At 46.7% G+C, this 22,832-nt stretch overlaps 1 protein-coding gene across 1 annotated transcript in view; it reads right to left on the bottom strand.

Moving 5' to 3' along the window:
- Positions 1 to 12,400, bottom strand: part of LOC147678968 (immunoglobulin lambda-1 light chain-like) — a 163,392-nt gene extending 150,992 nt beyond the window's left edge. The window contains exons 1-2 of the mRNA XM_086942695.1: positions 12,329 to 12,400; positions 11,947 to 12,213 (exon numbers count right to left, since the gene is read on the bottom strand). Coding sequence (XP_086798821.1) covers positions 11,947 to 12,213; positions 12,329 to 12,377 — 316 coding nt within the window. The 5' untranslated portion in view covers positions 12,378 to 12,400. The remainder of the gene's footprint in view (positions 1 to 11,946; positions 12,214 to 12,328) is intronic.
- Between the last annotated feature and the right edge of the window lie 10,432 nt (positions 12,401 to 22,832).

The raw sequence follows: 22,832 nt of genomic DNA, 5'->3' as shown, positions 1-22,832 counted from the left end.
CCAGTCTTTCAGCTTACTGCGGTGCCCACTTTTTATTGCCCCTTTATATCACCCACCTAGTCTTAAAAATACATACTCATTTTTGGCAGTATAGCAACTTTTTCGATTTTCTCTTCGGTGCATTATTTAAGTTGTCAACCCCTTCAGCCCCTACAAGTTTCTCTCATAGTTGGGTATCTTCTTTTGTGGTAGACTTTGATATGCCTTTGGGGTCAATTCTTCAGCTCGTCGATCTTCAGAGATGTTTTTTTTTTAACACTTTATTTAGCAGTTTTGTTACGGTTACAATAGTGCACTGGGATCAGATGAACATCAAAATAAAAATACAAAGCAGAGTGACAAGAATGCGCAGACAAAAATATGCATTTCCCATGAAGAAAATAACAACAGCGTGGTGTACAAATGCCGCCCCAGCGAGAGCTCCTCAAATCACCCACATCCTACTGTGCAATCCAGTGCAATCACATTTTTAACTGAGGGGTGAAACAAATACAATAGTTAAACAGATCATAGCTGTAGAAACATGCTTAATACCCCATCAGAGAACAGATTGCATCAGACGCAGCTTGCAAATTTAGTCCACACCGGTGGGTACTATTCCATTATCTGCTTGTGTGGGGGAGGTCAGTTGCCGGGCTTGTATGTTCGCTCTCAAGGGACCCCATATATCCTTTTGTCTAGAGGATGGGGGGAGTGTCATTGCATAAACGTCACTGTTTGTAGAGCAAATTACCATACTCCTCAAACACCCCTTCACCAAGGGATTCCTCCTACCACCTCAGTGAATAGCCACCTCCCATTTGGCCCGAAGCAAATTAATAGCAACATATCTACGTGTGGCCTTCGGGAACTGTACAAAATATTCCAGGAGTGCAATCTCGGGCAGTGGGGTCATCGGAACCTTGACCATCTCACTCACTTTTTCATGCACGGCCACCCAATATTTTTGCACATTCAGACAGGTCCAGGCCAGGTGAGCAAAATCGGCATTCAGGGCGTTACACCTGGTGCAATGGTGTGACCTGTTAGGGTCTATTCTGTGGAGTCTGACTTGGGTTATGTACATTCGACGTAAAAACGTAGGGGCAGATTTATGTTAACTGGCGCATCCCGAGGGATGCGCCAGTTAACGTGCGCCACAGTGCGCCACAGCTACGCCACCCATGGTGCGCCGCATTTATAATGTGGCGCACCATGGTGCAAAAACGGCACAGATGCGTGATGCATCTGTGCCGGAAATGTGACGCATTGCTGGAGTTGCGTCGCAAGCGCGACGCAGCTCCAGCAAGGCTCGGGGGTGCCCCATCTACACAATGCTGCATCAAGACCTACGCCTGCTTCAAGCAGGCGCAGGGTTTTGACGCAGCATTGGCCAGAAAGTGACTGAGTGAAATCTCATAGATTTCACTCAGCCACTTTCAGGAGGCGTTCCTGCGCAGGAACGCCCCCCCTGCGCAGGAACGCCTCCTTATGGCGCAGGGCTTTACAACGTGACGCATCTCCTAGATGCGTCACGTTGTAAATAGGATGCATTGTTTGCGCCGCAGTTGCGTCAAATAAAGTGACGCAATTGCGGCGCAAGGGCATCATAAATCTGCCCCTATAAGTGAAGCAATTAGTGCCTGCTGTTGAGGGACACCCTGCTGGTGACTGCGCAGCAGGCGGCCCATTGTTGGTCTGAAATCGAGCCATCCAAGTCCTCCTCCCAAACCTTGCGTATTTTATCCCCATTGACCTGTACAATAGCAGCACATGCCTTATAGAGTTGGGACACGATGTGTACCACTCTTTCACTGCCAATCACCGTAGTAAGCGGGGGAAGAAAGCAGGCTCCAAGGGGTAATCAGGATAGATAGCCCAAAGGGCGGAGCAGGATCTTCAGAGATGTTAGACTTTTTACATCAACATCTGAGATGCTTCATAGACAGAGGACATACTCACAGCTTGCTTTACTGCCCCTCTGGCTATTTGTCCTGGCAGATTACCATTCGCTCCTTCAGCATGCGTAAAGCCATCATAGGATAATTTACTAATACTGAAAGCAGGGAATATTTGAAACATGAGTTCATTTCATTTAAAGGACAAGGTGGCATTTTGGGACAAAATTGAACATTTTCTAGGTTTGGGGAAAACAGATTCATTTTTCTAAAATTACATGTTAGGGGACAGAATTAGGTTTTTGACTACAATCATAGGCTGGTGCTTTAGGGTGATGTAAGCTCAATAGAAATATATTCCAAGCTGTTATTACAGTTATACTTCATGCTGATACATAATTTTCACAGGTGTAGTGGGCACCTTCTGACTGATGGGCAACCTATTTCATGACTTCCATGGTAGCATTAATCTATATTAGAAACATTTAATAAAATTGGCACCATATATAAAACTGTGTGATGCAATATCCTGTAGGTTTGTCTGTTACCAGAACCAGTGGGATATATGTAACCTGAACAATACCTCTCCTGTTTGAGTCTGTACAACAGATGTAATCTGACATACACTCTGCTGTCCAAGAAGAAGCGAGATTGAAACTTTTATGTAAATGTTACTGTCCCTCCCTTTGGAGCAGTTCCGTGTAGTGTCTCTATTGTTCTGCCTTCCCTTGCTCGAGCTTGGCTCAGCAGCAGGAGGGCAGAATTGTTTCTCTGGTCGGCAGCGGCCATGTTGTGTTGTCCGAGTGTAGAAGACTGCTGCCGGGAGCACTGAGGGCCTACCGGAGTAGCTTCACAGTGCACTGAATCATAACTCCCACACTGTTTATGGTGTGGGGGTATTATTCTAACATGTTTGATACCAAACATTACAGGGTTCGTTACAGCCAGTTTAGAGATGGTCATCGCATAATGACACATGGCCACTCTATGTATCCCTGATGCACTTAAAACCCGGGAGAATGGACTCCGAAGGTTGTAGGGGGTCCTGCTCATGCAGGGGCACCCTCCACTTAGAACCGAACACCCTGCCTTCAGGATTGAAAGGCCTGCTCACACAGGCTGCAATGGCAGGCCTGTAGTTATAGTTTGAGTGATCTCCATGGGTGGCATAATGCATGCGTCAGCCCATGGGAGACCCCTAGTGTTCCTATGCTCTCTGTACCTCAATACTCTATACTTGGGGCTTATAAGGGTACACCAGTGTCCAATCTGGGATGTACCTAAGTACTTAAGATACCAATTTAGGGGAGAAAGCACAGAGACTGGGGTCCTGATTAGCAGGATCCCAGTCAAACTAGTCAGAAACAGCATAGCACCAGGCAAAAAATGGGGGTAACCATAAAAGAAGATCTTGATTTCCTACAAGGAGGTTACTTGCACTTAGGAAGTTGCAACAGGTACTTTCTCCCATCCTGATTTGCTGTCTGGCTTTCCTACACTAGTAACACATGGGGGCATATGTACAAGAAAACGCTGGAGCGTGGTGCTACTCCAAATTTGACAGTACAGCGCTATAACATTTAAAAAATGCAGGGATGCGCCAAATTTACAACAATACGGCACACCCCTCTGATTCCCCTAGCGCTGGCACAAAACAAGCTGCCTAGCACCAGCGCAGGCACCCTGCTGCCACGAAGTATGGGTTTATGTACTGCAGAGGTGATTGTGTGCAGGAGGGGACACCTTCCTGCACATGTACAATCAATAATGGCAATGTGCTCTTTCTATGCTTGCTTCAGAATACAACACACATAGAAAGAGCAAACAATTAGGAGAAATTAATAATTTCACCTCGTATCACCATTGTAAGACCAGGTGTTACCTGCCCTTAGTTTTTGGCCGAGCTCCACGCTTGGCAGCATCAAAAAGCAATGGATGTTGCAGTGGAACGTCCACAGCAGCACCCATTGCACGCTCCTGTGTCACGACAGACTGTGTCCGAAAGGGGCATATTAACAAGGTGGCGTTAAGCCACTTTAAGTGGCTTAGCGCCACATTGTAAGTATAGATAATGGCGCAATGCCAACGGAGCTTCGAAAAAGTGATGCTCCAGTGGCAAAAGGGGCTTATAAATATACCCCATGGTTTGACGTATTGGTCCAGAAAGGATGGAAAGCATTTGGAACCTCCTGGGATGCTAACCTGTGACCTTTGAAGTTGTGCAGTGATTTTGGCCACCGATGCCAACAAGTGATAAACCTACCTCTCTATCTTGTTATATAAACACAAATCTGTGTATATAACTGCAGGACACAGTCTCTGCTAGCAATGGAAAAAACATTCCTAGGCAGCAAGATTCGAAAATATTACATTGGTTTATCTAAAATTATGTGGGGGATAACCCAAGCTCAGTGCAAATAACAAACAGCTGTTTAAAACATATAAAGTTTTCTTTTATTGGTATTTTTAAAAAAGTTTTTTTCAAACATCAAAAATGCAAAAATGAAACATATGTATATATAAGAGTGCCTATACATCAATGAGGATATATTTACCATAAGTAACGGGCGGTGAGCTCTTTATGAAAAACAACACAATGAAAACAAACAATACAATGACAACAATTATACAATAAATGTAATGTATGCAAAAAAATGTGTTTGATTGAAACGTGAAGAAAATAGAACTGTTGATGTATTGTGGCCGATGGTATCTGTAGTTACAGTTCTCTACGCGTGTTTCGGCACGGAACTTGCCTTCTTCGGGAGTGCCACGAAAGTATATCAGATGACTCTGGAGCGTCCAGGGGCCTGGCTCTTGTAGGTGGACAGAGCAATTAGGGGAGCATGGCTTCAGATGTTAGTAACCTGTAATATTAGTTGGAGGACTCAGTATCACTCCGGTGCTGTGCAGCTTGAGTGGAGGTTCGGTAGTTAAAGGTAAAATGGTTAATGTTGATTGATGGAAAGCGGCCACCGTCCCGGGGTGTGTGGGATGCCAGTGAAGTGGAATCACAACACTATGGAGACGGTGCTCTCGCTAGTATATGAAACGGTGTGGCTTATCAATCAGGGTCTGGAGAAGGCTGTGGCGTCAGATAAGATATCACAGGGATCTCGAAATAACTCAATATGAGGTCGAGACAGTAGAAACGCTATTGGCGTATGGCGGGCAGCCTTAGTGGTATCAGCTGTGGGATCAGCCCAAAGGTGGAAGAGGTATCAGGTAGAAGCTCCGCTACCGGAGTGGATTATAGAAGAGAGAGCCTGGTCGTGCGGGTGCAGGCTGTGCGTCCCGTGTAGGTGGCTGCCATCTTGAGTCTCTGCTAGGACATGGCAGATATTTAGGCTTCACTTTATAATCACCATATAAATGAAACTAGGTTAAATTTGGTTTTAAACATAGGAGCATATGTGCAAGGAAATGATGGAGCACAGAGCTGCAGCACATGTTGCAGCACCACACTCTAAATTTCCAAAACACAGGGATGTACCATATTTACAATGATATAGCACACCCCTAGGTTTTCCCTAGTGGTGGTGCTAAAAATAGCTGCCTAACGAAAACGCAGACATCCTTGTGCTAAAGTGCCTGCGTTGTAGGGAATCATTGTTTATGTGCAGGAAGTTGTCCTGCACAAGATATTCAATCAACCCAAAGGAAGTCACTGACAAAACACTGGGACATGTGGACTGGCCTAAGGTGTTACTGACAGGACAATGAGGCAACCGAAAAGCGCCAGTGTGGCTCCAAGTATGTCACCCAAAGTATGTCACAGGAAGTATGTCACAGGATGTATGTCACCCGAAGTATGTCACAGGAAATATGGCAAACAGCTCCAAGAAGAGACCTGAATGGATAGAAAAAAAATGTCTGACAACTGGAAAGCTACAAGGAGTAGTTAGAATGATGGCTAAAGCCTGCATTGAAATGAATACAGGGCTGCCGGCTACGGAAGAGCAAACTGCTACTCTAGAAGAGGATGTGGCTAGAGTTCAAATTCAGAGAGAGTCCCAGGGGACACAAATAGCAGAAATCCAGTTGGAAGACTTCAAAAACAGACAGTGGACACATAATTTAAGAATTTTAGGAATCAACAACATCAAAGAATGAATCAAGGGCAATGACATTTGGACCTATTTGCTGAATTTAATGAACGCAGCCTTTCCGGAACTCCAACACTGGAATTGGGACCTAGAAATTCAGCGGGTGCATCACTTTCCATTGACTCTAAAGAAGCCAGCTCAGTCATGCAATGGAGAAACTAAGGAGCCAAGAGCAATCATAATTTATTTTGGAATCTGTTTACTCCATGAAGCAGTGTTTTCAAAGGCACGCCCCAATTCCAAACGATCGTATGAAGCCCAGTCTTTCTTCGCAAGACCAGATTTTTGTCACCTCATGGTGGAGAAATGTTGGAGGCTTAGACAAAATGATCCAACCATGCCAGGCTCTGGGGGCTGAAGCATATCTGATGCTTGTATGAAAATCATATTCCAAACACCACAAGAGTGTTTACCTGTGAAATTCAGGCCAAAGAGTACATTGATAAACTGAAATAGATCAGACTGAGCAGCCACTATTTTTTAGCAATTTAGCTCTGGCTTTGTCTGCTTGGCTTTCTTTGTCAGAGTAAGAGGGAGTAAGAGGGAAAGTAATGGCACATCTCTAAAATAGATATAACAAGGCGTTTTGACCTGTTTGGTGGCGGGGGACCTACCCACAGGTTCATCACTCTGACCCTCTCTCTGCTTGTCTCGCGGAACAGGCGGGTGAGGTGGGTTGGGGGAAGCAAATGCAGGGTGGTGGGGGAGGGGTTCAGGTAGCGGGGCAGGTGACCCAGGGGGTAATCAGTGCAATCAGAATGTGAAAGGCAACAGTAAATATATGTGGGCTGAATGACCCAGTGAAGCGACGGAAAAGTAAAGAAGATCTGCAAATGTTGCATTCTGATATAGTGTCTGTACGAAATGCACGCTGAAGGAACCAGGAAAAATGTACTAGAGCAGTTGGGCTAGCAGCTTGTGGCATACACTACACAAGGGACCAGAACTAGGGGGTGCCTATTTTGGCCCTGAAGGGGGGCATATAAAACAGGTAACCAACAGATTTTGTTGATGGATAGTTGTGGACTGTTAATTCTCAGGGCTTAATTTTACTCTTTGCTCAATATATGGCTCCACGGGTGATGATCCTGACATTTTTGAATTTCTTATTTTGGAGAGCACGAAATGGCCAATACCAATTATACTCTGTGGTGACATAAACAGTGACATAAATATAAACAGTTTGGGTGAGCTATGGAATGGGAACTCCAGTAATTATACTGGTAAGAAAAAAAAAGTATTTCAAGCCCTCACTCAACCTATTCAAGATAATGGGCTTACAGATGTCTGGCCATACTTAAAGACTCTTGAGGGGGCAGTACATATTTGTCTGCCCCGCATAGAGCAGTAGCGCACTTGGTTTATTTCCTTGTATCACAGCAACTGCTTGCGCATGCACCATCAAGAAGTTCCCCAGGGCCATGTCAGACTATAGCTCCTTGGTCCTAGAAGTAGCTTGCACAGGGTTAGAAACACCAGAACAAACCTGGACATTTGAGAGTGGTTTGCTGCAAGATCCTGAATATATTAGTCATATAAATAAATGGCTGGGAGAGTTTCTGCAGTTTAATAGGGGAAGTGCTGGGTGTGGAGTGGTATGGGATGCTCTTAAAGCCGGGGGTAGAGGGGAGACCTTGAGCTTTTCTCTGAATCGGAATAGGAAGTCATCCTAGTGCCTAAACAGGATTTATAGTACAATGGCAGACATCAAAGAGGAACTGGTCAGAGCCATAGCTAATGGCTTATGTATTGAGGGAATCCTGCAAAGACTCACCCTAGCAAAAGCAGCCGCTGGTGAAATCTCTGCAGCAAGAACAGCAGATAAATACATGGCCTGGAGGAAAAACTGCTATGAATATAGTGAGCAAGTGGGCATTTATTAGCCACATGGACAAAACAGAAGATAGTTGGGGGGTATTCTAGAGATTAACACCTTGGCTGCTAGGGGGTTTTCCCCTCCGGTGCTGCACTCAATGATTTCCCATTGTTTGTGACAAGGTCAACTCATCATAAGCACAGCGTAGGTAAAGCCCATGACGAGTTGACCTTGTCATGAGCACTCAAGGAGTTAAGAAGTATAAGGGTGAATTAGTGTCCGGCTCCAGGGATATACAAAAGGAATTCCATAGATTTAATGAAAAACTATTCGGAGAAGAGGGACATCCTGACGTGAAGCATATAAAGGAGTTCTTAGAGTCTCTTCAGAATGAGCGGTTTTTACAGGAAGATGCGGAATCCCTTGACGCTCCATTCTCACGTGAAGAAATACAAATCGTGTTAGAAGAACTCCCCTCCCGTAAGGCTGTGGGTCCCAATGAAATTCCTCTAGAGTTCTATAAGGGTTTTTTTAAGCACTTGGTGTGCACATAATAAAAATATTGTGTCAAGTGGACTGTGGGCTAACATTGTTATTTTCCCAAAGAAGGGGAAACCTCCAAATGAGACAGGGACTTACAGGCCCATAAGCCTCATGAATAGCGAGGCAAAGGTCTTTTCAAAGCTATTGGCCAACTGGCTGAGCTGTATTATAGGGAAGGTGATATCCTCCAGGCAACATGGTTTTATTCCAGGCAGAAGAACGGCCGATTATATACTCAGTGTGATCACTCTATTTGATGCTACATCCGTTTCTGGAGTCCATATGGCACTTGTTTGGCTTGACGCAGAGAAAGCGTTTGATAGGGTCTCCTGGGAATACCTCTGGGCCACTCTAGAGAGGGTGGGGATTAGAAAGGGATTTAATGAGGCCATGCAGGCACTTTATAGAGCTCCTTGTGCCTGACTCTGAATTTTGGGAGGTCAAACAGATCCTATCCATATCACACGGGGGACTAGACAGGGGTGTCCTTGCTATCCCCCTTTATTTGCATAATATATATACCCCATGATCTGGAAAATTGAAGCCAATGTGATAAATAAACCTATCCGGCTACAAAACATTGACACCAAAATCCTGGGGTATGCGGATGATCTTGCAGTTATAAGACCTAACACTTATGAAGCCCTGAGGGAGATTGAGAATGAGGCTAAATACTTTGGGGTGGTATCAGGCTATGTGCTTAGTCGGGATAAAACACAAATTGTAATTAATAGTAATACATGCCTGTCAGATCCACGGGTGGTGAAATCAGCAGTCTTCTCAGGGGTCACTTTAACATCTGATCTGGGTAAAATTGTAGAGGAAAATCTAGCCCCTGCAATTCAAATGGGGAAGAAAGATCTAGATGGGCTGAATAGATTGCATCTCTCTATTGTGGGACGGTGCAACATCATGAAAATTAAATTTCTCCCAAATATTCTGTATTTCTTTAGAGCAATACCTTTAGAGTTCGAAAGTCACTGGTTTAAAGGGATGGAAAAGATGATTAATGATTTCATATAGACACATAGAAAGAACAGAAGGGCACTTAGATTCATGTCCCTCCTCTGGGAGGAGGGGGGGGGTGACCCGTCCCAGATTTTAAAATGTATTACTGGGCCGCAGTAATCCAGTATATCCGGGGACTGCTTGGAGGAAAGGTCAAGGATCAGAGGAGAAGTGACGACCATGCAGATATATAGGAATTGATATTAGGGAAAGAGGCCTCTCACTGACTTCTGACATACAAAGAACCTAGGGCCAGATGTAGGTAAATTAGATTTACCGATTTTTAATTACCGAATTTTACCGATTCGGTAATTAAAAATCGGTAAATCTAAAGGGTGGATATCTAGGTATCGAATCTGTAACAATCGGTATTTACCGATTCTGTAAATACAGAATTGGTATTTCCCATTGATTCCTATGGGCTTTGAAGCCCATAGGAATCAATGGAAAATGCCGATTCTGTATTTACAGAATCGGTAAATACCGAATTTCACAAGGGTGCAGGGGGAGTCACTTTGACACCCTCTGGCACCCCACAAATAGGCATGTGCGCCATGTAGCACACAGACATGCCCTAAGGGCATGTCTGTCTGTCACATGGCTAGGTGTGCATGCACACATGCGCATGCACACCTGAATTCGGTATTTTACCACACAATAGGATTGTGTGGTAAAATACCGATTTTGTAGGGCCTTTGGGACTCAGAAGAGTCCCACCTACATCTGAGATTTACCGAATCGGTAAAAATACCGATGCGGTATTTTACAGAATCGGTAAATTTACCGAATCGGTAAATGTACCGATTCTGTAAAATTGTGCCCCTACATGCCAATTCTTGAATACCGGTCGGTAACGGCCGAAAATACCGATTTTCTGCCATTACCGACCGACCTACATCGGGCCCCTAGTTACTACAAAAAAGTTACATTTAAAACCTTAAGGTTAGCATCCTCTGTCTTGACAGCCGTTAGGAAAAAACTAGGAAGGATGATTTTTACACTGCGCTTTTTGGAAATCCATCATTTCTAGAAATATTCCATGGCGGTGCTATGTTGCGCTGGAATGCACTAAGTGTGGGATAGGTTGGTGATCCGCTTGATTCAAGTGGAGTAGTGCCCTTTGAGATAGTCCAGCTGTCTCTTAACGCTGACCAGAAAGATTGTTTTAAATATCTACAGGTCTGGAGCTATATTGCGAAAAAAAAGGGGGGTAAAGAGCTTTCAATGAAGAGCCCATAGTGGAGGCGATTAGGGACACAGAGGCCTGTACTATCACCCAAATATATGGAGGGCTAAGACGGCTGATGTCTGATGATCGAGAGAAACACTGAGGCGTGGAAGCAAAGGTTAGACGTTGATGGTGCCGAGTTCTTTGACTCACCTTTACTGGGCCACTCCATATTGAGATCGGCTGGCTGCAAACACAGCACGACAAAACAAAGTTTTCACATATTATACTCCAGCCAAGATCGCTCAATGGGGTGGCGCAGAAGGAGTCCTCTGCCTCCGATGGCGCTGCGCCGAGGCGGACATCGTTCATAGGTTTGGTACTTGTCCGATCCTAGAGCCTCTGAAGACAGCTACAGAAAACTTCCTGGCGCAGTCTCTGAGGATTAAAATCAATCAATCAATCAGGGGTTTATAAAGTGCGCTACTCACCCGTGAGAGTCTCAAGGCGCTTTAATGGTTTTAGACGTCACGAAGGAAACAATGCCAGAGGCGCAACGAGATTGGTTTTTTTTTTGGCCATGGCAGTAGTAAGAATGTGTATATTCTTTGCTTGGCTGGATTCGGGCCCTTGTTTCAATAGTGACTTACACAGCTTTTAGCTATTTACAATTTCAAAAAGGGTCTATACGAAAGGAAAGGATGGAGGTCTAAAAAAATGGGGAAACATATCTGAGCCCTTATCTAGAAGTAGTAAATTGTCAGTGAGGCTAGTTAAGCTATAGCCCAAACGATTTGCAGTCTCTGGTGTCCTGAATACAGTTTAATAATGTAATTTTGCTATTAGATAGGCAATGTAGAAACAGTGTTTTATTCTCCCTTTTACAATCTATGTATTATGGAAGTGTTTCGACACTTATTTACGAATGTATTTATCTAAATGTATTGAACTGATGGTGGCAAACAAAAAAATGGAAGTGTGTCATACGATGTACGTCACCCAAAATATGTCCTCTGTGTATGACACACGATGTATGTTACTAGAAGTATGTCACGAAAAGCATGTCACGGGAAGTATGTGACATGAAGTAGATCACACGAAGTATTTGACACAAAGGTTATAAAGCCAGTGTGCTAAAAAAGGGACAGAAACTAATTTAGTCCGTGACTGAACACTAGTCACCTTAAGGTAGTCAGTGACAGGTGTTCCCAGGTATGTTACTGACTGATCCCTTTTACAGCCCTTAGGGACCGAACACCCTAGAGAGTGAAATTTGGAAACCATAAGATAAAAGCTTGTATCTTCCTTCCCCTAAGCAGCAGCTGCAGGGAGGGTGAGGGCGCCGCTCTGTGGCTCCTTCACGGCGGGTTTTAGTCTCACTTCCCCGTCGCTCTGGGTCACTGTGAGCTCCGCTATAATCAATCTTACAGTGATAGACCGCGTCGTCCTCCGCCATCGCCCCGGTGATGGTTAATGTGGCCCTGTCACCAGCCTTAGTGCCGGAGAATCTCTCGGGGATCCCTGAGGGTCTGTTACCATAATAATCAACCAGTCGGGGGGCCCCGCCCGGCCTCTGCTGGTACCAGTACACACTCCTGCCTCCGATGCCAGCGGCGGCGCAGGTGAGGGCAGCGGTGCTTCCCGGAGACACAGACACCGAGGGCGGCTGAGTCAGAACCCACTGAGCAACAGAACCTGGAATGAAAGGAGGAATGAGGACTAACAGCGTCACGTGACAAGGACAGAAGTGAATATTAGATATGATTTATGGATTTTAGAGCAGAGAACAGAATATCAATAAATAACGCACCTGCGCAGAGCGCGCTGAGCGCGAGGAGGAGGAGGGGAGCCCGGGACATGGCGCAGCCTCAGCAAAGCTCTGGTCTCTGGTGCAGACGGTTCTGGACGGCGCTTTAAAGTGCTGGCGGGGCTGGGGCAGCGCCCTGTATGCAAATCCCGTCAAAGCTCTCTGACTGCTGATGACAGCTATGTGCCTCCTCACACGTAAGCAGCGCCGCGCTGTTCTTTATACAGTTTCATGTTTTGAAGTCATTAAAATGCATTTACACCTCATTCCGGTAGGAGTCCAGCCCTCGTGTTCTTCGATGCTTCCCTCTCAGCCCTCCCTCCCCCTCTCGCCATCACACAATGACTAGACATCTTGGGCCTTATTTATGAGGGCCTTGCGCCACCGGTGCGTCACTTTTTCCCATGTTAAAAGTGACGCACCGGCGGCGCAAGGCCTTCATAAATAAGGCCCCTTCTGTCTACTCACACCCTTGCTATTAAGTTCTGGTTCACCAGTTACTCCTGGGTTCTCATGAGTCGGAGTGCAGTTGAGTTTTTGGAACACGAATTATAGCAATGAAAACTCCAGGTCGGCCCAGTTACATTGTCAGACTGGCAACCGGTGTTTTTCGGTTTCAGATTCAGCTATTTATTTATTTTTATTAAAGAAGTAAAAAACCACTTGTTTCTTTCTCTTGGGCATGTGAGTCCAGGGGCCTCATTTATGAGGCCCCTTGCGCCATCGGAACTTCACTTTTCATGAAGTTCCGTGGCGCAGAAGCCTGCGTGGTATTTATCAGGCAGCAGTACGCCAGTCTTGGTGGCGTACTGCTGCCTGATAAATATCAGTCCCTTTAACGCAGTGTACTGCGGTAAAGGGGCGTGCAATGGGTGTTGCTGGGGGCGTTCCCAGCAACATCCATGGCCTTTTGACACTGCCCCAGAGTTACGAGAAATCGTAACTCTGAAGCAGTTCCAAAAGCTTACGCCTCCCCAGGGGAGGCGTACGGGAGGCGCAACAGGGAGAAATGTCTTTATTTCTCCTCGTATTTCCTTTTTCTATGTGTGCTGCATTCTACTGCACACATAGAAAGAGGAAAAGCCTCTTGTGATTATTTTTGTACAGAAAGGTTTCCCTTCCTGTACAAAAATAATCTTCCCCGCAACGCAGGCACCCTTGCACCATTGTGCAAGGGTGCCACCCTGGCGCAGGCAGCCCATTGTGCGCCGGCGGAGGGGAAAAGGACAGGAATGCGCCGTATCTTATAGAAATAGCGCATTCCTGTCCTTTTCTTTTGCCATCGGGGAGCGCAGCAGGAAGGCCTGCTGCGCTTCCCTATGGTAAAAAGTCATAAATGAGGCCCCAGGTTCCGAAACCCCACGTGCCAAATCTGCATTCCGTTGCAGCTATTAAACTGGAAATTCCACCAGTGGGTAAGTGATTTGTGCCCACAGTCTCCCAGAATTTAAGGCTTTAATCTCCGAACCCCTCTTGAATGTGTAATAAACATTAATGACCGAGAGCGACCTTGCACAGGTGTATCAAGAGATAAACAAATAACACGTCACGTAAAATGGTGTTTGAATGGATTTGGTGTCAACGGTGGCTATTCTTCGTCGCAATGAAGAACTGCAGCTAAAAATGATCATAGATTTAATTGTGATAGGACAGAGTGCCACCTAGTGACCATAAGTGGGATACCTTCTCCTATCCACTTTTATGAATACATATTTTTTTCTTTGGAAAATACAGTATACATCGACATATGTATCAGAAGTCGATGTTAAAACTTACATGCAAAGGTAACATCATAGGTAACTAAGCAAAGAACATACCATCTTGACCCAGAAAGGTCTCTGTACCTAGGATGCGATCTAGGAACCGGACCGAAGCTGGGCCAGAAGCAGGATGTGAACACTAGAAATAAACACATTTTGCAAATCACAGAAATTACATAAGTTTTGTTAAACAGATGTAAAACAAATATGTCAAGGTGTCTTAAAATTAAAAGGTGTGTTTTTGTTTTGAACATTTGTGTTGACATTTGACAATGGCTGTAGTGTTATTTCACCAAGGTCGGCATTTCAGCAGGTCACCCCCTAAGCCCCCACTCTAAATGTCCCTTAACCCCTCCCATTTAGTCAAACTTAAACCTATACCCCACTTTGGTGCCCCTCCTACTGGCTCCTCCCACATTTGCTACAGGAATATGTGTAGATCTCCGCCACCTTTTCCGCAGAGGAAAGAGAGGAGCAGAGGTCCTCACCTGTAGGTTTATGACATTCATTACGTACTAGTAGTGACTGGTACTACTGTAGTACTACTTTATACATTATGCAACGTCGTTTGTGAAGAGGCCCATTTTTATTTTCCAAATGACTTTTGGTGTCTACAATAGGATTTCTTAATTCTCAGGAATTGGTGTAATTACATTTGTATCTTTTACACAAATTTAGATTGTGCATGCTATTGGGCACATTATCAAGAACAGCGTTAAAATTATCGCCGCTTTTGTGGCAGGAAATTGCCATTAAAGCGGTTATAATGGGCTTGATAATATGCCATTGAGAATTACAGTAGAAGCCCAGGTTCTGGTGTGAACCTGGCTTTCTATTGGAATTCTCAAGGGCATATTATCAAGTCCATTATCGCCACGTTAGCGGCGGTTTCCTGCCGGTAAAGCGGCAATAATTTTAACGCCATTCTTGGTTATATTCCCCAAAGTTTTTACTTCTTACTTGTGTTTTTATTAGTTGTTTTTCATGCACCAAAAGCATTTCTCGGAGATGTCTTGATGCTTCAGACTAGGTACCATGGGATACCTGGGCATGCTTAACTTAAGCCAGTGCGAGCTAGTGACCAGCACGGGACTTCTTTCAGCGGATGAGGACTGTTTATAAAGCAGAGATACTAAGTGATTCTGCTTGAAATTCTGTGATCCGGTCCTGGTAGTTTTCGGAGGAATAGAACTGGTGGTTAATCAGGAAAATACCATACATTTGCATACATTTCAGGGGAATCAAACTGAAACATTGATCAACAGGAAGAGTGTTTTTCATTAGGTGTAAGGGTCGGGGGCATAAGGAGAATCAGACTTCGTGGGGAGGGAGAATAGTAGGAGCAGAGCCATATTCAGAGCTGAATCAAAGTCACTTGTGGGGTTCCCTTCAATCTTCTGGTACAATACCTGACATGGGGTGTCATTATTCTCAATGATATGTGGCCAGTAAGGCATTTTTAAGAGCACTGGCAGTAAGGTTGGGCTTAGTATAGCAAGATTTAACAACTATTAGAGGGGATTTAGATCATCCCCTCAAGAGATTTTAGAAGAATGAGACTAGGTAATTAGACTAGGTAAGAGGCAACATTTCAGATTCTAGCTTCTGGGTCAAACACCGGCTAATAATGCATTCTATAATGCACTTTTCCAATTCTGTTAGCCTCAACCTGTCTTAAAAACAATGCTTTTAAGGTATTTTGGTGCCCACCACCAAATTAAGGAGCTTATTTATAAACCCGTGCATCACTTTTGGGGCACCGATGCGTCACCTTTTGTGTTGCACCAGCGGCGTAAAAAATGCACCATGTTGCGTCATATTTTCAAAGTGATGCATCTAGATAGATGTGTCACTTTGTAAACCCCTGTGTCACATTATACCTGCGCAAGGGATGCAATGTATGCAGGGTGGGTGCCCTGAAGCAAGTAAGCCTTGTAGAAGTGATGCAGTGAAATCTATGAGATTTCACTGCGTCACTTCTAGGACGCAAATGTGTCAATATCTTACACCTGCCTCACAGCAGGCATAAGAGTGACACAGGCACATTTCAAATGGGACTTGCGTGGACGCATCAATGCCATTCGGGTAATGTTGGTAAACAAGGTGCTGCAAGTCTTACCGCATAAGTTGGCGTGACGGCTTATCAGTGTATCCTCACGTGTATACATTCAGTAACGCGGAGCTCCGATTCGAGTCTGCTAAGTTTCATCGATGTAACCATGTGTGCAGATATTGAAATGAAACTCGAAGATGGACTAATTTGTGGCGGCCATCTTAAGACAGTAACGGAACAGTGGTGAAACTCAACGAAGGACACAACCGTGTTTGTGAGCGCTGGACTGAAACTCGAAGATGGACTAATTCCTGGCAGCCATCTTAAAACAGTGATTATGGAACGCGTCTGTAGTATCACAAACATGAACTTGAGTGAACCTCAAGAACAGACCATGACATGTGGCAGCCAAATTATTGAAGTGCCATTTGTGTAACCCACGGTTTGAATGTCGGAGTAAATATTATGTAAGAAGATGGCAAGCCAATCTATAGATGCTAGTCTAACAAAGTCAGTCCATATGTCTGGTGTGTGGATTGTAAAAATGTGTCAACTTGAAAAGAAAACATGGTATATGAAAATTGAGCTGAACATTGATTAAGTCTGAGTAAAAACATATAATGTGCAAACATCAGTAAATCTTAAAAAAGTGTACAAGTGTGGAAATTAAATGCATGAATGTCAACCAATGAAATACAAGGAAAAAATTGTTTTTTATATACAAAGTCATTCATCCATAATGTAGTTCACGTTTAGTGTCACATTAGAGAAAGCAGCTGTACTCAATCCGGTCATTCAGACCTTTAGGCTGGCTTGCATCCAGTCTTTTTATCCAAACAAGTTCGCGTTGTAATAATCTCTTCCTATTGTCTACGCCCTGCTTGAGCAGGACAACCTCCAATACCAAGAATCTAATTTGGCTAATGTTATGATTGTTATTGACAAAATGTGCAGCAAATGGAGCTTACATGACCTTGTTCCTGATGGTACTCTTATGTTCGGTAGACAAACCTTTATTTTTCTTTCAGTTTTCCCTACGTAGGGCAATCCGCAGGGAGATTTTAGAAGGTATACCAGGTTTTTTGAATCGCACGTGGCATTGGTGAACAGTTTCATTACTTTGCCTGAAGTTGGGTGATTCAATGTGTTGCCCTGGATGACGTTGTGACAATGACTACAGTTGTGGCACGGTCTAGTGCCAGTAAATAGCTCTCTGAGTCTGTTAGGATTATAGAGTGTAATAATTCCAGCAGCCTATTCTGGCCTATGGAAAGCAGGTAGCCTTACAATAGTGAAAAACGAAAATGGCTGTAATTCACTATTAGGACATGCCACCCACACACATCAGGGCTTGTCCTACCTTATGCTTACAATGCACCCTGCCCTTGGGCCCACCATAGGGGTGACTAATATGAAGTTAAGGGAAGGTTTAGGGACTGGAAAGTAGGTGCACTTGCGTAGTCAGCATGACAGTACCAGACTGCACGCAGGTTCTGCAGTGGCAGACCTTAGACACATTTTACTAGGCCGCTTCTGTGGGTGGCACATCCAGTGCTGCAGGCCCACCAGCAGCATTTGTATTTACAAGCCCTGGCATTCCTGGTGCACTTTACTGGGGTCTGGCAGTAAACCAAATAAGCCAAACATGGAATCCAATCACATATAACAATTTACACATAGGGAGAGCATATGCACTTTAGCACTGATCAGCAGTGGTAAAGTGCCCAGAGTTATTATACCAACAAAAACAGGTCAGAGAGAATATTGGAGGAAGGAAAAAAGTTCAGGGATGACCCTGCAGAGAGGGCCAAGTCAAACACTTCTCAATCCGTTTTTTTTATTATCTTCACCCTTTTGCATGGAAATCTGTGCCTCGTACTTTCCAGGTAGGTTCCTGGGAATTTCTATGCATGTCAGAAAGTAGTAATTCTAACCTCACACACAGTTGTAAACCTACGAGTGCAGATTTGCTAGTTTTTACTCACTCACTATGAACTGACCACATTCTTTCTACAGTCCTTCCTTCCTACACCATTGGGGTAGGATACTCTAGCAGCACTATGAATATTACTACAGGACACTCATACTTTACTATGTGTGTTGCTGTAAGTCAGTACGAAGTCCTGGTTGTTTTACTGACTGGACTCTCACGTACCTGTGAGTCAACCCTAAGTATCACCCTAGACAGACACTCGAGCAGCCTCATATAAGTGACTCCCTCCAGGGATCCTAAGTATGTCACTAACAGGGCATTCAATCAACCCAAAGTGAGTCAGTGACAAGACACTTGGGCGCGTGGACAGGACTAATGTGTCACTGACAGGAGACTGAAGCAACCTTTAAGTCATCAGTGTGGTTCCAAGTATGTTATCCATAGTATGTCACAGGAAGTATGTCAGAGGAAGTATGTCAGAGGAAGTATGCCACATAATGTATGTCACCCGAGAGTATGTCACGGGAAGTATGTCAGATAAAGTATGTCACAGGAATTATGTCACCCAAAAATGCCTCCCGAATTATGTCAATCAATCAATCAATCATTCATTTGTAAAGCGCGCTACATACCCGTGAGGGTCTCAATGTGCTGGGGGCGGGGGAGGAAGGGGGCTGCTACTGATTGAAAAGCCAGGTCTTGAGAAGTCTTCTGAAGGCCAGCAGGTCCTGGGTTTGTCGTAGGCCGGTAGGGAGAGTGTTCCAGGTCTTGGCGGCGAGGTAGGAGAAGGATCTGCCGCTGGCGATGGTTTTCCGGATGCGTGGAACTGTGGCGAGGGTGAGGTTGGCAGAGTGGAGACTGTGGGTGGGGGTGTAGAAGCTGAGTCGGTCATTGAGGTATGCTGGTCCAGCGTTGTGTAGGGCTTTTTGTGCGTGGATGAGGAGTTGAAGGTGATCCTGTTGTTGACGGGGAGCCAATTCAGGCCTCTCAGGTGGGGTGTGATGAGGCTGCGTCGGGGGATGTCGAGACTTAGTCGTGCCGAGGCGTTCTGGATGCGTTGCAGCCATCTCAGGAGATTGGTTGTTGTTCCTACGTAGAGGGCATTCCCGTACTCCAGTCTAATGGTGATGAGGGCCTCGGTGACGGTCTTTCTCGTGTCAGAGGGGATCCATTTGAAGATCCTGCAGAGCATTCGGTGGGTGTTGAAGCAGGAAGCGGAGACGGCGTTGATCTGCTTGGTCATGGAGAGGGCGGAGTTGAGGATGACCCCCAGGTTGCGTGCGTGGTCGGTGGGTTCTGGGGCTGTTCCTAGCGATGTTAGCCACCAGGAGTCGTCCCAGGCTGAGGGGATGGGGCCGAGGATGAGGACCTCCGTCTTGTCTGAATTCAGCTTCAGCCTGCTGTCTTTCTTCCATTCGGCGATGGCCTTCATTCCTCTATGGAGGTTGACTTTGGTGGTGTGGGGGTCTTCGGTGAGGGATATGATCAGCTGGGTGTTGTCGGCGTAGGAGATGATGTTGAGGCTATGTTGTTGTACGACGCGGGGGAGTGGTGCCAAGTAGATATTGAACAGCGTCGGGCAGAGGGATGATCCCTGTGGAACGCCACAGATGATCTTGGTGGTCTTGGAGCGGAAGGGTGGGAGGCGGACGCTCTGGGTTCTGCCGGAGAGGAAGGATGTGGTCCAGGCCAGGGCCTTCTCTTGGATTTCGACGTCATGGAGGCGTGCTGTTAGGGTGCGGTGGCAGACTGTGTCGAAGGCTGGTGATAGGTCCAGAAGGATGAGGGCGGCTGTTTCTCCTTTGTCTATAAGGATCCTGATGTCGTCGGTGGTGGCGATGAGGTCGGTCTCAGTGCTGTGGTTGCTGTGAAAGCCGGACTGGGATGGGTCCAGGATGTTGTTGTCTTCGAGGTAGCGGGTCAGCTGTCTGTTGACAATCTTCTCCATGACTTTCGCTGGGAAAGGGAGCAGGGAGATGGGCCGGATGTTCTTGAGGTCGGTGGGGTCCGCCTTTAGTTTCTTCAGTAGGGCATTGATCTTGCCATGCTTCCAGCTCTCTGGGAAGGTTGCTCTCTCAAAGGAGATGTTGATTGTTTTCTGGAGATGGGGTGTGATGGCTGTGCTGGGTTTGTTGAAAACGTTGTGAGGGCATGGGTCAGATGGGGATCCGGAGTGGATGGAGTTCATGGTCTTGATGGTGTCTTCGTCGCTGACATTGGACCAGGCGGTCAGGCGACGGGTGCGGGTGGTGGTTGCAGGGATGATGGTCTCAGCGGTGGATGTGGGGGTGGCGGTGTTGAAGCTGTCGTGGATGTCGGTGATCTTGCGGTGAAAGAAGATGGCCAGTGAGTTGCACAGGTCTTGTGATGGTGGAATGTCGTTGGTGTTGGAGCTGGGGTTGGAGAGTTCTTTCACAATGTCGAAGAGTTCTTTGCTGTTGTATGCGTTGCTGTCTAGACGGTCCTTGAAGGCGGTCCTCTTGGCAGTGCTGATGAGTTGGTGGTGTCTGCGGGTGGCGTTCTTGTGGGCTGTGTAGCTGTCTAGTGTTCGGTCACGGAGCCAGCTCTTCTCCAGCTTCCGACAGGTGTGCTTGGAGGTCCGGAGGTCTTCGGTGAACCATGCGGCTTTCTTGTTGGTGTGATTGGTGGTGGAGGTCTTGAGTGGGTCGAGGGTGGCGGCGCAGTCGTTGCTCCACTGTTTGAGGTTGATGGCGGTGGTGTCTGGATCAGTGGGGTCGGCGGGTGGTCACAGGGTGAGGGTGGTGATCAGTTGGTCCTTGGTGACCTTGCCCCAGCAGCGAGGTGGCATCTGTTGGGTGCGGTGGTGTGTGGTGGGTTTCCTGAAGGTGAAGTGGACGCAACTGTGGTCTGTCCAGTGGGGTTCGGTGGTGTGATTGAAGGAGACGTGGGGACTTGCGGAGAAGATGGGGTCCAGTGTGTGTCCAGAGGCGTGGGTGGGTGTCGTCACGAGCTGTTTGAGTCCGAGGTTGTCGATCAGGGCAGTGGAGTTGGCGTTGTTGTTCTCAAGGTGGAAGTTCAGGTCCCCGAGGAGGATGTAGTCCGTGGCGGCGAGGGGTAGGTGCTGATGAGGTCGGCGATGGAGTCGCTGAACTGTGGTCGGGGTCCGGGTGGTCTGTAGATGATTGTTCCTCCGAGGGTGGTGTTGGGGTCGGTGTGGATCTGGGAGTGCATGTGCTCGGCGGTGGTGAGGGTGTTGTCGGTGTTGGTCGAGACTCTGAGGGTGTCCTTGTGGATGATGGCGATTCCCCCTCCCACTCCGTTGGTGCGGTCTCTGCGGGAGATCTTGTAGCCTTCTGGGATGGCTATGGTGATGTCTGGTGCCGAGGTGGTGTTCAGCCAGGTCTTCATCAGGAAGGCGATGTCAGGGGTGGTTGAGTCTAGGAGGTCCTAGAGTTCGATGGCATGCTTGCGAGCGGAGCAGGTGTTGAGGAGGTTGAATCGGAGGTGGTTGGGTTCTCTGGTTGATGGTTTGGTGGGCCGGATGATGGTGACGCTGCAGTTCCGACAGGTGAAGGGTCCTTGGGTGCGCTTCGGGGTGGCCCGGTAGCAGGAGTGATCTCGCCTGGGGTTGAGTGCGTGAAGGGCACCGGAGTCGTAGTACAGGCTGGTGTTGCGGTGGCTTCTGGGTCCAGGGGTTCTGGTGCTGGGCACGGACGGGCACAGACGGGCTTACCCTTGGCGCGCCCGCTGTGCGCGGCCACGCAGCAGCCGCCGTAAGAAGGGCAGGTGGGAGGGAGGAGCAGCTGGTTTATTAACATTTATTCATGAGGAATGTATAAATGAATGAAATGTGTATTCTTTTCATGCTTCAAAAAAATGAAAGGATGTTTGAAATTAAGTTGAATTAATACAACTGTGAAAGTAAAATGGTTGGGCACTTTGAGGACACCTCACCTCTTCTTGTGCACCGCTCAGTGGGGGCTGCAGGGCCTGGGAGAGAGGGGGGATGGTACACCGGGGGCCCGGCCCGCCTGAGTCCGGCTGCCTGTGAGGAGTGAGGCCCGGTGTGTTATTCCCCCCAAGTGGCCCAGCAAAACACAGGAGGCATTTGACATAAATGATGTAAACACAGTGTTAAAAAGAAACAGAAACTAATTTAGTGCGTGACTGAACACTAGTCACCTTAAGGTAGTCAGTGACAGGCATTCCCAGGTATGTTACTGACTCATCACTTTTACAGCCATAAGGGAGTGAATACCCCTGAGAGTGACATATGGAAACCATAAGACACTGGCTCACATCTTCCCCCAAGCAGCAGCAGCTTCAGGGAGGGAGAGGGTGCCGCTCTGGGGCACCGTTAGGGTGGCTTTCAGTCTCACTTCCCCGTCGCTCTGGGTAACTGTGCAGCATCAGCGTCGCTGTCCCAGATCTGACAGTGATAGACGGCGTCGTCCTCCGCCAGGACCCCGGTGATGGTTAATGTGGCCCTGTCACCAGAGTTAGTGCCGGAGAATCTCTCGGGGATATCTGAGGGTCTCTCATCATCATCATACATGATCAGTCGGGGGGCCTCACCCGGCCTCTGCTGGTACCAGTGCACAATGCTGCCTCCAATTCCACTGGCGGAGCAGTGAGTTCAGCGGTTCCACCCGGAGACACAGACACCGAGGGCGGCTGAGTCAGAACCCACTGAGCAACAGAACCTGGGGCCTTATTTATGAAGGCTTGCGCCACAGGTGCGTCACTTTTAACATGGGAAAAAGTGATGCACCGGTGGCGCAAGGCCTTCATAAATAAGGC

This window comes from Lissotriton vulgaris, chromosome 11, assembly GCF_964263255.1.
Source record: "Lissotriton vulgaris chromosome 11, aLisVul1.2, whole genome shotgun sequence".
NCBI lineage: Eukaryota > Metazoa > Chordata > Amphibia > Caudata > Salamandridae > Lissotriton > Lissotriton vulgaris.
The sequence above is the reverse complement of the archived record's forward strand: the minus strand, read 5'-3'. Positions and strand labels throughout refer to the sequence as shown.